General features: G+C 33.3%; 2 protein-coding genes across 2 annotated transcripts; one reads left to right on the plus strand and one right to left on the minus strand.

Moving 5' to 3' along the window:
* The first annotated feature begins 2,112 nt into the window (after nucleotides 1–2,112).
* retm (real-time) lies at nucleotides 2,113–11,630 on the plus strand. Its single transcript, XM_043415714.1, has 15 exons — nucleotides 2,113–2,546; nucleotides 3,215–3,364; nucleotides 3,961–4,092; nucleotides 4,183–4,311; nucleotides 4,399–4,535; nucleotides 4,806–4,921; nucleotides 5,351–5,653; nucleotides 5,815–5,903; nucleotides 5,993–6,130; nucleotides 6,240–6,360; nucleotides 6,543–6,667; nucleotides 7,667–7,913; nucleotides 8,136–8,263; nucleotides 8,397–8,536; nucleotides 8,689–11,630. Exons 1-15 carry the CDS (start codon nucleotides 2,484–2,486, stop codon nucleotides 8,756–8,758), a joined length of 2,088 nt encoding a protein of 695 aa, XP_043271649.1. The 5' UTR covers nucleotides 2,113–2,483; the 3' UTR covers nucleotides 8,759–11,630.
* On the minus strand, nucleotides 11,619–12,534 carry Phf5a (PHD finger protein 5a). Its single transcript, XM_043415717.1, has 3 exons — nucleotides 12,325–12,534; nucleotides 11,925–12,115; nucleotides 11,619–11,825 (listed from the first exon to the last, which is right to left on the minus strand). The coding sequence occupies exons 1-3, from the start codon at nucleotides 12,374–12,376 to the stop codon at nucleotides 11,736–11,738; spliced, it is 333 nt and encodes a 110-aa protein (XP_043271652.1). The 5' UTR covers nucleotides 12,377–12,534; the 3' UTR covers nucleotides 11,619–11,735.
* Nucleotides 12,535–12,608: the final 74 nt, after the last annotated feature.

Raw genomic sequence — 12,608 nt, forward strand, 5'->3', positions numbered from 1 at the left:
TCCTGAAATGATTAAAATTTAAAAAAACACCTCTCTCTCTCTCTCTCTCTCTCTCTCTCTCTCTCTCTCTGTTGCGGACGCCGTGTTTCATACGTACAACAGCGGATTCAGGTCACGGTTCACATTTAGATATTCCCATCGTCAGAGTGATGGGATGATCAAATTATGATATCGATCGTCTTGATCATGACCTGAGCGTCGCACGTTAAGAAAACACTGGTAAAACTGATGACCCACGTGCAACCTTCACGATTACGCGCTTCGATGTAGAAGGACGCTGTCGAAACATGCTCTCCTATAGCACACACGGCGTATCTCTTTATTTTCCATTGCACATATTGCTAACGTTTGAAAATATATAACATGTAGTAAAACGCTTATATATTTTTACTGGCTGTATATAGGATAAAAATTGCTAAAATTTATGAAATATTCACTATACAAAATGTCGAAAAAGGCACAATTATAAACGTGGTTGTGACTAATATGTAGTCTCTTCGTCGATGAATACGTAGGCATCGTGATGCGTACTCAATTCGAGTCACTACTACAGCTCCAAATGGGCGTATGAGCCCTCAATTTTGTCATGTTTATACGTTGGTTTCTTAATTCATTTCATGGGCCACCACTGTGTGGTCGAACATTATCAATATTATTTTGAACAACGTACGTAATATGCAGTCATTTACCGTTGCATTCTGCGAGATTTACCTACCTACATTAGCTTATCTCGTTTCGACTGCGGTCCGCCATCTTGGAAGAAATATACGTGCTGCATCGCGAGCATCGGAGTGACGAATAATTGTTCGGAGCATCCGACGACACGCTCTGCTCCCAGAGAATTTCGTCCCGCATGAACGCCACCGTAGCGAGAGAATCATCTGCTACTCGATATTTCATATATTTCGATCGATACGTGTACATAAATGATATTCCTGATTTTATCGTTGAACATAGCTATAAAAGTATTTGGAAATGAAGGCTTAGAAAATAATATGTATAAATACAATATATTCTTGTGTTTCTTTTGCTAGTATAGTTTCCACATCGATCGCGACGCGTTCGCCACGTCGTGGGGAAAAAAACGATTAGGACGCTATGTTGTTCGATATATACGAAACTCCGCACCTACAGACACCAGAAAAATTCTTTTAAATCACGTCTTAATTTCATGTCATCACAACCCGCCGTAACGCATCCTTGCAAAGAATGTATAAATTTTGATCAGATTTTCAGCGTTGCACTCATTTGTGGTGGGACACTAGATATTTATTCATGACTGTTATAAAGTCAAATGTTGTCAATTATGTTAATACATTGTTACGCGATAACTCTTTTCTCGTTTTTTTCTGTTTTAACCACACAATTTGGATGGTAAAAATAAATATTGTGATGAGTTCATTATAAACCATAAACGCACATTATATATATAGCAAATACAAAACAGATTTGGGATTTAGTTTTCTGCATAGTTGCTTACTGTTGATATAGTCAGAATAATTCCTATCCAACTTTCGAATATTCTCGACAGAGGGCAATAATTTTATCTTTCAATTCCTACTTCGACAATGGCTGGTAGCACAGAAAACGTCAACCGATTCTGCTGTGGCGCTCACATTTTCAAAGGCCCGCATTTCTCATTATATATATATATTCGTTATAGAAATAAATTTTACGTTATCTGAACCAAGTTACAAATCACTGCGTATACCGGGAAAAAACTAGAAAAAATGAAAATTCGACCTCACGAAAATCAATCAAAAAAATAAGTTCACAATTATAACTGCAAAACGAATATCGGAAACCTAATTCTGATAATCTTATATAGGACGTGTAGTGTACGTAAAAACAATTCATCGAAGCAGTCAACATAGATGAAGGAGCAAATTTTGGGAAACCGTGAAGATTGAAGACTATATTTTTACAAATTTACGCCTATAACCGTATATGTTTAGTTTGGGTTACCAAACTCTATAATGCACTGGAGAGAGAGAAAGAATGAATGAATGCGGATAGAAAAAAAAAATAAAATAGCTACAAAGTGTCTCCCTCTACCGAGGTGATGGTTGGTTGGAACGAGAGGGGAGATGTGGGGGAGATACATACTTTCGCCCAGTTATGATATGGCGCAGCAGAAGGAGAAGAGGAGAGATCGGAGTGTGTCATTGAAACTTCAAAATAGTCGTTTTAATCGTCACTCTTCTGTTCCTGGCCCGCAAAAATTTTAATATCTATTTTCTCGGCAAAAAAGACAAAAAAACGACAACGAATAGCATTTTTACAAAAAACGTTCACATTCAATAATTTTCAGAAACGAAAGTCAAGCAGTTCATCAGAAAGTTTAATAGTTTTGACACACAGTGTATGATCGAGCAGAAATACGTGACATCCAGTTTGTGTGTGTGCGCGTACTTTTGTAGCGAGGATAATTGCTTGTTGATTATTGATACGTCTCCATCGATTGAAAAGGAAGGACGAGAAAAATGGTTCAACAATATCAGTCCCCTGTCCGAGTATACAAACATCCTTTTGCTCTTGTTATGTTGGTATGTCCCTTTCTTATTATCATATTTATTAAACACAATCCAAACGTCATTCATCCTAACTGCATTATTTACAACCTCGCACTTGCTTCCAACTCTGCTTTATTATCTTCAATATCGTTCGTACGTCATTAGTGTTATCATGATCAATTGAGTTCGTCGTTACGATTATAAATTTTTGCTTCAATCTTCACTTTGTGTCACTATGTTGCTCCAACGATATCGCAATATCGGAGTTTAGCCTTCGAAACAGCGACACGATAACATTACGTATGAAATATTCACGTTGAACTTTCTCAAACTTTGCTTTTTTTTCTCTTTTCTCCGTTTGTCGTCCGTTATAGTTGGTCGCTAAGACTCAACGTTCATAAGAGACCTTCGCTATCAATGTCAACGACGCCGGAGGTCACACTAAATAACGCATTAACCATCGCTTTCCATCCAAATCTACTGTTCAACATCAAATCCATTAACAATTTTATAAATGAAAAAAAATCAACTCCGTAATCAATTTCGCAAATAAACGTTTTATTATTCCTTATCTAAATGTTCTCATTTTCTAATCCATCTTAGTGCAATGATGAACCTTATCACTATTCATGAATATTATATTCCATCAATCAAATTTCCAATTGAGCAAAAAAAAATTCGAAAAACAAACAATTGCACAGGCCTATGAGAGACGATTTCCAACTTGTCCCCAAATACCAGTATTCGTCGGTTGCGAAGTCACCCTCGATGAAGAAAGCCAGGATGGCTCCATACGCACTACTGAAAGAAGATGCAAGCTTAATGTCGATGCCCCTTACATTCTCAAAAAGGTACCTTCTGTTATTTTGAATGAATCAGTCTTCTCTTATGAGTGTTTTCACATGAATCTAAATTTTACAAATTCCATGATATTCGTAATGATTTATTTCTATGTTGGTATAAAATTTTCAAATATATTATATTCGTAATGAATATGATATTCGTAATGATTTATTTCTATGTTGGTATAAAATTTTCAAATATATTATATAATTTGATGTGTTTCGTTTTCTATCCCCGACTGTGAATGCTTTCTTTCGAATGTGGAAAATTTTTTTGAATGCTACAAAATCATTAAAATTCTCACAAGTTTTAGATATAAAAGTAGACCAAAGTTTCTTGACAAATTATGAGTACAGAACTGTCGTAAAGCAGCAAAAATCACTAGCCATCATCTTCCAAATTGTGGGGTTGTGTTTAAGACTTTCCATATAATTTTTTTCCAACATTTGAAAATATATAACTATGATATAGTGTTGGGATTCTAAAAGTAAAATGAGTGAACAAAAAACTCAATACAGTGCAGCTGGATGATTTTTGGTGTTGTACTGAGAAAAACTCGTTACTCCAAACGCAAAGTTATAATAATTGAATTTTTTTTCTTTAGATCATCGGTGTGGATTATGTCTACTTTATACAGAGAAATGTACTCGACAGAAAAAAAAGTATACTAGAGATTGAAGCTCGCAATGAGAGTTTTGCAACTCGAGTGACCGTACTTGAGAAATGTAGATATTTCGTGAGTATTCAAAAATGTTATGGTATTCTCTTTATAATGATAAATGAGATGTGTGATTTAAACAAAATATTTTTGCATCTTTATTTCAAGATTCATCCGGAGAATCCTAACTGGACATGCTTTGAGCAAACTGCCAGTCTAGACATCAAAAATTTCTTTGGATTTGAAAATTCCATGGAAAAATTGTCTATGAAACAATATGCTCAGAATATTGCAAAGGTAAATTCGATAAAATCAATCGAATTAATTGAATCGAACCAGGCATTAGTATGAAAATATAACCAACGTAATGGATCATTTTCACAGGGAAAAGAGATAGTTGAATATTTCATAAATCAATTGAAAGAAGAGGGTATAACGTATGTAGAACCATGGAAAGACCCATCGAAAGAGAAAAAATTGGAAATCCAACAAGCTCCTGTTAAAACCGACAATGGTAAAACGTAAGTAAAGAAAAGATACAGAGAAGAATTGCACTTGGCTTACTCATGACTTAAAAGTGAACGTCTCCAATTAAAAAAATGATTATGCAATAGTTGATACACACGAGTAAAAACTCATTAGAGAAAATTATGCATTACAATTCAAAAACATCAAAAAAATTTCTTTCAATGTTTTGTTTTCCTTCGTCGAAAAAAATTAGCCTGAGTGTTACTTTTTACTATTCCATTTTTAAATAACAACCACATAGTAAAGTGTAAATTTGGTTGTAGTATGCCAGAAACTGGAGAAGAGGGGACGGAAAAAGAAAACGAGGAATCGAGTCTCGAGCAAAGTTCAGAGGTCAAAGCGATGGGAGGTGCAGAGAGTAAATTACCGAGCAGTAGAGGTAAGTGTGATGAATTATATCGTCAAGGAAAAGGATAATTAAAAAAATCAGAAGATTTTCCATACTTCATCATGGACTATGAGAACATAAATTCAATATATTCAACAGTTATGCGTTGACGTAATTATTTTATATTTTCATTAATACTTTTCAACATGCAAAAGAAAAAATTAAGCTCTAAAAATGTTATAAATATCATAATATAATAATTATTATAACAAATTTAACTTTTTGGTTGCAGTAATATTTTCATCTGCAGCTCTAATAGAATTTGTGTGATTTTTTAAATACAAAATAAACATGTGAATATAATGATTCATTTTAAGGAATGCCATACACAAAATATCTTCAAGTTTTATTGAAAAAATCGTTTAGTCCTCACCATCCAGAGTGTTGTTAATAGAGAATAAAATTAATTGTATTTTACAGACATCCAACTATCGTCGGATTACATTGAACGTTACCTGGGCAAACTGGACATGATGCAAGAAAGTAAATTACTTCAATTACGTCATAGTATACAAGAATTGCGGGGAAGTTCGGTTCCCGGAGACGCGACACTTTTACGATTTTTACGAGCCCGTGAGTTTGTCGTTGAGAAAGCTCGCGACATGTTGACGCAATCTTTGCATTGGCGGAAAAAACATCAAATTGACAAATTGTTGGAAGAGTACGAGACGCCCAAAGTCGTGAAAGATTATTTCCCTGGTGGATGGCATCATTGTGATAGAGGTTTGAATTTTTAGCCTGCACAAAACGATTAAATGATCAATTCCACCAATTCTACCATGAAAATATATTTTGAGAGAAGTCTAAATTTTAAAAACTGTTCAGAACTTGGTTTTTTGGTACATTTTTATGGAAATTGAGATGCAAATGTTGTTTATTTGCAGATGGACGTCCTCTTTATATTTTACGCCTAGGACAAATGGACGTCAAGGGACTTTTGAAGTCAATAGGCGAAGACGAGTTGTTATTGCTGGTGAGTTCGAATGTTTTTCATTTCTTTTCAATTCTGTTTACTATTTTTTGTTGTACAATCATATTTCGTGGTATTTTGGACTTCTCTAGTCTCTGCATATTTGCGAAGAGGGATTACTTCTAATGGAAGAAGCAACCACAGTGACTGGTCATCCTATTTCTCAATGGACTCTTCTTATCGATTTAGAGGGACTGAATATGCGTCATTTATGGCGACCAGGTATTAAGGTAACTAACACGAACGTTTCTTTTTTCATTTATTGTATTCGCCATGGTTCCTTCAAAAATAATCTAATATTTACTACCATTCGACAATATTGTAAATATTGTTTTTCAGGCTCTTTTGCGGATAATTGAAATCGTTGAATCCAACTATCCCGAAACAATGGGAAGAGTATTAATTATTCGCGCTCCGAGATGCTTTCCTATACTTTGGACTTTAATTAGCACTTTCATACGTAAGTTCAATAAAAAATTGAAAATTCAATTTCTTCATATTTCAGTTCAGTTTTCTGCATTTTTTTCTAGTTTCACCAACTTTCTTCTTTATTAAATACTCCGTATTTAATAAAGAATCAAATTAACTTTACTACGCTTTCGTTTTACGGAATTTCATTCATCAGTTCAACTCTCGTTTCAGATGAAAATACGAGAAACAAATTTATATTTTACTGCGGTAGTGATTATCAAGAAGGTAACCCTGGCGGCCTCACGGATTACATAGATCCGGAACTGATTCCGGATTTCTTGGGAGGTCCATCGGAGGTGAAGAATTTTTCTTCTTTCATGCTGATTCTTCATACCTAATTGAAAATATTTTTTATTACATTATTAGAATTTTGTTAGTTTCGACGCTCGGTTTAATTAATTTTGATTTCGTTGGGCCACTTAGGGAGGTATCTCCGATCAATACATTTTGATACCACAACGTTTTTATCTTCCTGATTCAACTGAAAGCAGCGTAAGATAAAAGAGGAAAATGTTTTAGAGAGCAATGGAGATATTGAAGAAAAATCAATCCGACAAAAACGGGATGTGAATTAGCTCAGACGGAAAAACATTGAATCCACTTAGTTGCAAAACAAAATTTTTTTTATTCTTCATTCTATGGCAATCGTTTAACGATTTTTTTCTTCAATGATTCTCCGCAGTGACTGTGATTGTAACGTGAAACACATTTTCTTCTATGTCACGTGTAGAAAAACATTTGTCAATGATAATTGAAAATGCGGTTTAATAGAATCAATCGATTTTGTTCGGATAGTAATATTTATTTTTTTACTCTGTTCCTAATGATTTCATCGTTGGTTTTATTATCCGCATTGAACTTTCTGTACCATACCGATAATTCAAGATCGGAGAACAATTTTTTTTATTCATAAAATTTTTAGTCCACGTGTAGAAATGCAGCAACGCACTATTTGCAGCCAAATACAGTAGTTTTGTTGTTGTCAATCAAAACATTAGCATTTCATTCTTTATTTAACGAAGAAAATACATCAATCTTTCGTTGTATCGTTCGATTTTTTTTTCCTAAAGTAAAGGATATCATTTAAGAACGGAAAAGTATAAAATTCCCGTAATAGAATTTTCATCATTTCTGTGTCAGTTGAATTCTGATTTCGCATATTTCTGTTTTCCCCAAATTATCATCCCCAAATTATCTCTCAAAACTGTGGCTATCAAAGTTTTGTATGAGTCCTGTTTCACCAACGTTCGAATAAAGTTTTCTTTAACCACATGTTTTGCCTCAATTTCTCACAGACTTGCGTGGTCGAGGGTGGAGTGATTCCGAAGAGTTTATACAGGCTTGATTTGGATGGTCCATCGAGCGAACATGAACACAGTTTGTACAACTCCATCAGTCTCGGGCGTGGTCAGATTCACCACGTGGCTATAAATACGAACGATCCTGGTGCTGTTCTCACTTGGGATTTCGACGTTATGAGACACAACGTAATATTCACTGTTCTCCACGAGACTAAACAGGATATTGACGAAGTTACAGCAGGTGAGAAAATGAGAATCTACTATTTTAAAAATTTTTCCTGTAGAATCGAAAAAGAATCTTCATCATTCACACAGTCTATTTCCACTGCTCATCGACACAAAAAACATTGAATTATAATTTTGTACGTTTCTTCGGTGGGAAATTGAAAGATGCAATAAAACTAAAACAAAAAAAAAAGATTGCAAATATGATTTTTTTTTTGTTGTTGAATGTTGAAAATAGCCGCGATCCTCGAGCAATCTTCTGGCTGTCAAGAACCAAGTTCACCAGTTCTCAAAGAATGGAAAGATGGTGTCGATTGTGTCAAAGTCGAGCCAAGCATTTTGTGCCACGATGGAGAAAGTATTCAGGTGAAGATTTGAAAAAAATATGTATCTGTGTTCAATCATCGACGATTGTGAAAATCTCACACGAGAAATGTGGGACTTTCATCAAGGATCGAAAATTTTTATCCTATCAAAATTTTGTTCTTTTGATTTTTAGGGAACTCACATTATACAAGAAGCAGGAACTTACATTCTTCAGTGGCAAAACGCTGACGAAGGAGAATTTTTACCGTCCATCAGCTCCCATAAAGCCCAACTCATGTACTTCTATGAAGTATTACCATCCGTTCATTACAGGTAAGGGAGAATTTTAAGTGACATTTCCAATATTTATCAAATCTGATAAAATGTAATTAACAAAAATACGAGAACAAATATGAAAAAAAAACCAATGTTTGATTGTTTTACGAAAATAAAATAAAAATAATTCGTTTCCTTTCCTATTACAGAGGCTCGATGATGAGTTTGCAATCAGCCGTAAGTGGACGATCGGTCGCAAGCTCTTCTCTATCCAGATGAGAGGTACACACTGCCAAGAACCGCGAAGAGGACGAAGGAGACAGCGGGAACGGCAACAAACAAAAAAGTATGAGTATCGAGACAGGGCCTAATGATGAATAATTATTTGTATAGGTGCGAGCTAGGAACAAATTTTTTCCTTTCTTTCGTGACGAAGAAACCAACTTTTCACCATTCCGACAGAATAAATTCAACAAACGGCCTTGTCTTATAAATTTACGTCCATGTCGATTGATTGAAGAAAAAACAAAAGAAACGAATTTTTTTTGTCGTGTTATAAAAATGGGTACGATTCGAATGAAAAAGAAAAATTTCGAACGATAGTAACTCGATCGCGAGATATCAGTACCTTGAACTAAATTTAACTCAATAAAGGGTTTCTATATTAATTTAATAGCAATCACGTAATAACTATTAAAAGGAATCCTAACTCTTTTAACGAATGACAAACTTAATTTTTTCCTTTTTTAACAGTTCTGGAAAATCAGGCATAGTTATTCAAGCAAACTGTAAAAATATAAGTCACAAATGAAATCTGACAAATTCATTCGAATCATTATAAATTCGAAATAGCGAATTGTAATATTAATTGAATTCCAAAGTATTTATATATATATATATTTTTTTTTTTAAGAAAATATTATTTAACCATTTTTCTTTCGAACTCCGCCTACGTCCAGTAATTTCATATCTGAGCGGAATTCACTGGGTGTCGAAGGCGCCAAGAATAATACGAATAAACCGCCAAAATATTGCCTAATTCATAGAAGAAAAGAGAGTATGACGGGGAAAAATGAATTGTTGCTCGTTATATCTCAGATTTATGCGGTGTTAAAAGGCACAGCGCTGTTGCGAGTTTGAACAAACTATTTTCATACTTAAGGAATGGATAGACGGAGGAGAAGCAAGAAAAAAACAGTCAATGAAAAATTTATAAACATTATGATCCTATTGTCCACTCAACTTTATCAGCGATTTTCTACATCGAATACCAAGTTATGAATTTTAAAAACCGAAACTATTTTTCACCCACGACCTGAAGAATGATAAAAATTTCATCCCAAGATTTTTTGTCGTCAATTATAATGAAAATTCATCGAAGTTAAATTTATCTCCAAAATTGTCGCGTCAATTTTATAATAAAAGAAAGAAGAAAGTAAAAATATCATCGATTCAATCACTGTTGAAGGAATAACACAAATGTTATAAAAAATCTATCGATTGCGTACATTCATAAAAAATAAAAACAAATATCAATGCTATCAATTTAATGCAGTCCACGGGAATTAATAAAACGTATCAATAGCACTGATTGAATCGATTTTATTGAATTACTGAAGAGTTTATCGAGTTGTCTCGAAGTAATATAAACTTGTAACAAAAATATCAAAAAAAAAAAAATACTAGCTAAACGACGTAGCAAATGGTTAATTAATTCCAAAAGTGTAGCTCTCTTTAGACAAGTAGTGATATGGGTGTGGTAAGAAAATTTTTAGGTGTAAACAACAAATATTATCAAGAAAGGCATCGAAGAAAATTTATCAGTATAATCATTGAATATCTCTACTGATATTTTCGCGGACCCAGTTAGTTGATTACCTTCTTTGCCCTCAATTTATATTTTATTTAATATATTATTGTACTACGGAAATATTATTATCTAGTAATCATGGTAGCAGAGTGAATTAGCGCAATTTTTTTGCCTGTTTAGGCTAATTATTATTATTGTTGTAAGTATTTATTGACCTACGAATAGGCCTGGTATCCAAACTTCATTTTTAAATCCCGTAGACCCCCATTTTATATAATTCATGGAAAAGAAAAACAAAATTAATCGCGTTAGGGTCTGAAATTATAAAGAATTATACTACAAAGAAAGACTAAAAATTGACGCATTTTTGTTTCTTACATTCCATGTGCATCCACCGTTGCAATCATTCTGACTAATAATCAATTTCCAAAAAATAATTGCATTTTCAAACGGAAATGAAGAATTATTTCTTCTGGTACAATTTTTTTTCATCCGATGAATTAGATTATTTCGAAATTAGTGTGGGTGATGTAAAATAGAAATAATAAAATTTATGTTTTCGATTTTCAAATGTTTCGGGATTCCCCCAATTGACCCGTTATATTGTTAGAATATTTTGAGAACAACTTTTTTGTATTGATAATACTGAAAAACAGCAGAAGTATCAATTATTTTTGAAACTTATTATTTTCAAGTGGAGTTGGAATGAAATTTTTTTTGGAAATTTGGTCAACATAATGAATAAGGATTCGACTGTCGTTTTTTAAATTTTCCGGGTCAACGTTTCCACGATATTGTAAAATATATAACTACAAACACACTGACAATACTGTGAAAATAATTCACAAATTTCAGCTATATTGTAAAAAAAATTTGGAAAAAAGTATGGTAAAAAAACAGATAGTGCAAATCGTAAATTCATGTCCAATATTTTTTTGTTAATTCCGAAATTTAAGATAGCTCAATTTATTTCTTAAAAATATTTGATTCAGAATAATTTCAGGAATTCGTTAAATAGTAAAAAAAATTGAAGAAAAGAAATTAGCCTGTTACTTCGTATTAGGTCCGAGACTGTGCATTAGGAATTGTATATGTTTAGAAAAGAATCTTTTATCATAGAAATTTAGCTTGTATTTAAGATCATTGGAAGACAAAAAAAATCTACGAAGAATCTAGTTTGTAATAGGTGAACCCTGTTTCTTCTTTGTCCAGTAAGATTCCCGGTTTTCTAATTTTAAAAAAGCGAGCTCATTAGAATTTCCGTTTTAGCATAACGCATTGCTGTTAGAAACAAACACGAGGTGGCAGAGAAACAATAAAAACCAAGAATGAAACTTTCAAGGTCCATTTTTATTATTCTTTCCACACTTTTATTCCTTCCACAATGGTATTTCATACATAAAAAAATTTTCAATCCATATTCCTAAAATGATAGCAGATTCCTTTTTATCTCCTCTTAAATCCATATTTTTTCCGCTCATAGAATAGATCTGTTTTGGAACTGCCGAGGTTTACTATTTTTGGACATCCGTCTCTCTACGAATTAAAGAAATAACAATTAAAAATTCAATGGGAAAATCACGTTTAGTAGACTACAGAATAATATATTTTTGGTAATTGCAAAAAATAGCTTACATCCTTTTCTTGAATTGTACATTCTTTGCAGTAATAAGCGTCTGATACACCAGGACCTCCGCATATCACGCAACGTCCTTGATACGAACCATAATTACACTCGTCACAAATTCGCACGAGAGTACATGGACGAACGTAAGAATCACAAATTACGCATTTTCCATCGCATTTTTCACACAGACGACCAATTGCTGTAAATGAACATTTAAAATATGCGTATCACAAAAGGTTACATTTTCTTTTATCATACTCCCAAACAGAAATTAATACTTTGACGTTGAAATAATTATGAAATACAAATTGAATTCGAAAAGAAAAAAATGAACAAAATCTAATTGACAGCTATATAGTACAAGCGATAAATTTATGGTAAAAAATTTGAAGGTTAAACGACACTTACCAACGCCGGGTTGTTTGCGACAGAAGATCAAATCCGGATGATGCTTTGCCATAATTTATAAATGAAACGAATCGAATTCATGTACTAATAATTACCACTTTCGTTCCATATAATAATGGAGTATATAAACTGATTGAAATAATAATCGGAGCAAATGTCAACAAAGTACTTTGTACACATACGCGGGGCTAATCTAACCCTATATATATATTCGTTATAAGCATTGAATTGAATAATATAGTGGCTCCGCTCTCAAATCACCGGGGATTTCTGACACCAAGATA

Source organism: Venturia canescens, chromosome 4 (genome assembly GCF_019457755.1).
Source record: "Venturia canescens isolate UGA chromosome 4, ASM1945775v1, whole genome shotgun sequence".
NCBI classification, from domain to species: Eukaryota; Metazoa; Arthropoda; class Insecta; order Hymenoptera; family Ichneumonidae; genus Venturia; species Venturia canescens.

Coding starts and splice junctions, on each gene's coding strand:
- retm (XM_043415714.1), top strand. CDS start 2,484: ATGGTTCAACAATATCAGTCCCCTGTCCGAGTATACAAACATCCTTTT. Junction 4,093..4,182: donor TTGAGAAATGTAGATATTTC/GTGAGTATTCAA, acceptor CTTTATTTCAAG/ATTCATCCGGAGAATCCTAA. Junction 8,537..8,688: donor TTACCATCCGTTCATTACAG/GTAAGGGAGAAT, acceptor TTCCTATTACAG/AGGCTCGATGATGAGTTTGC.
- Phf5a (XM_043415717.1), bottom strand. CDS start 12,376: ATGGCAAAGCATCATCCGGATTTGATCTTCTGTCGCAAACAACCCGGC. Junction 12,116..12,324: donor TCGCAAACAACCCGGCGTTG/GTAAGTGTCGTT, acceptor GTTCATTTACAG/CAATTGGTCGTCTGTGTGAA. Junction 11,826..11,924: donor GTACAATTCAAGAAAAGGAT/GTAAGCTATTTT, acceptor TTTAATTCGTAG/AGAGACGGATGTCCAAAAAT.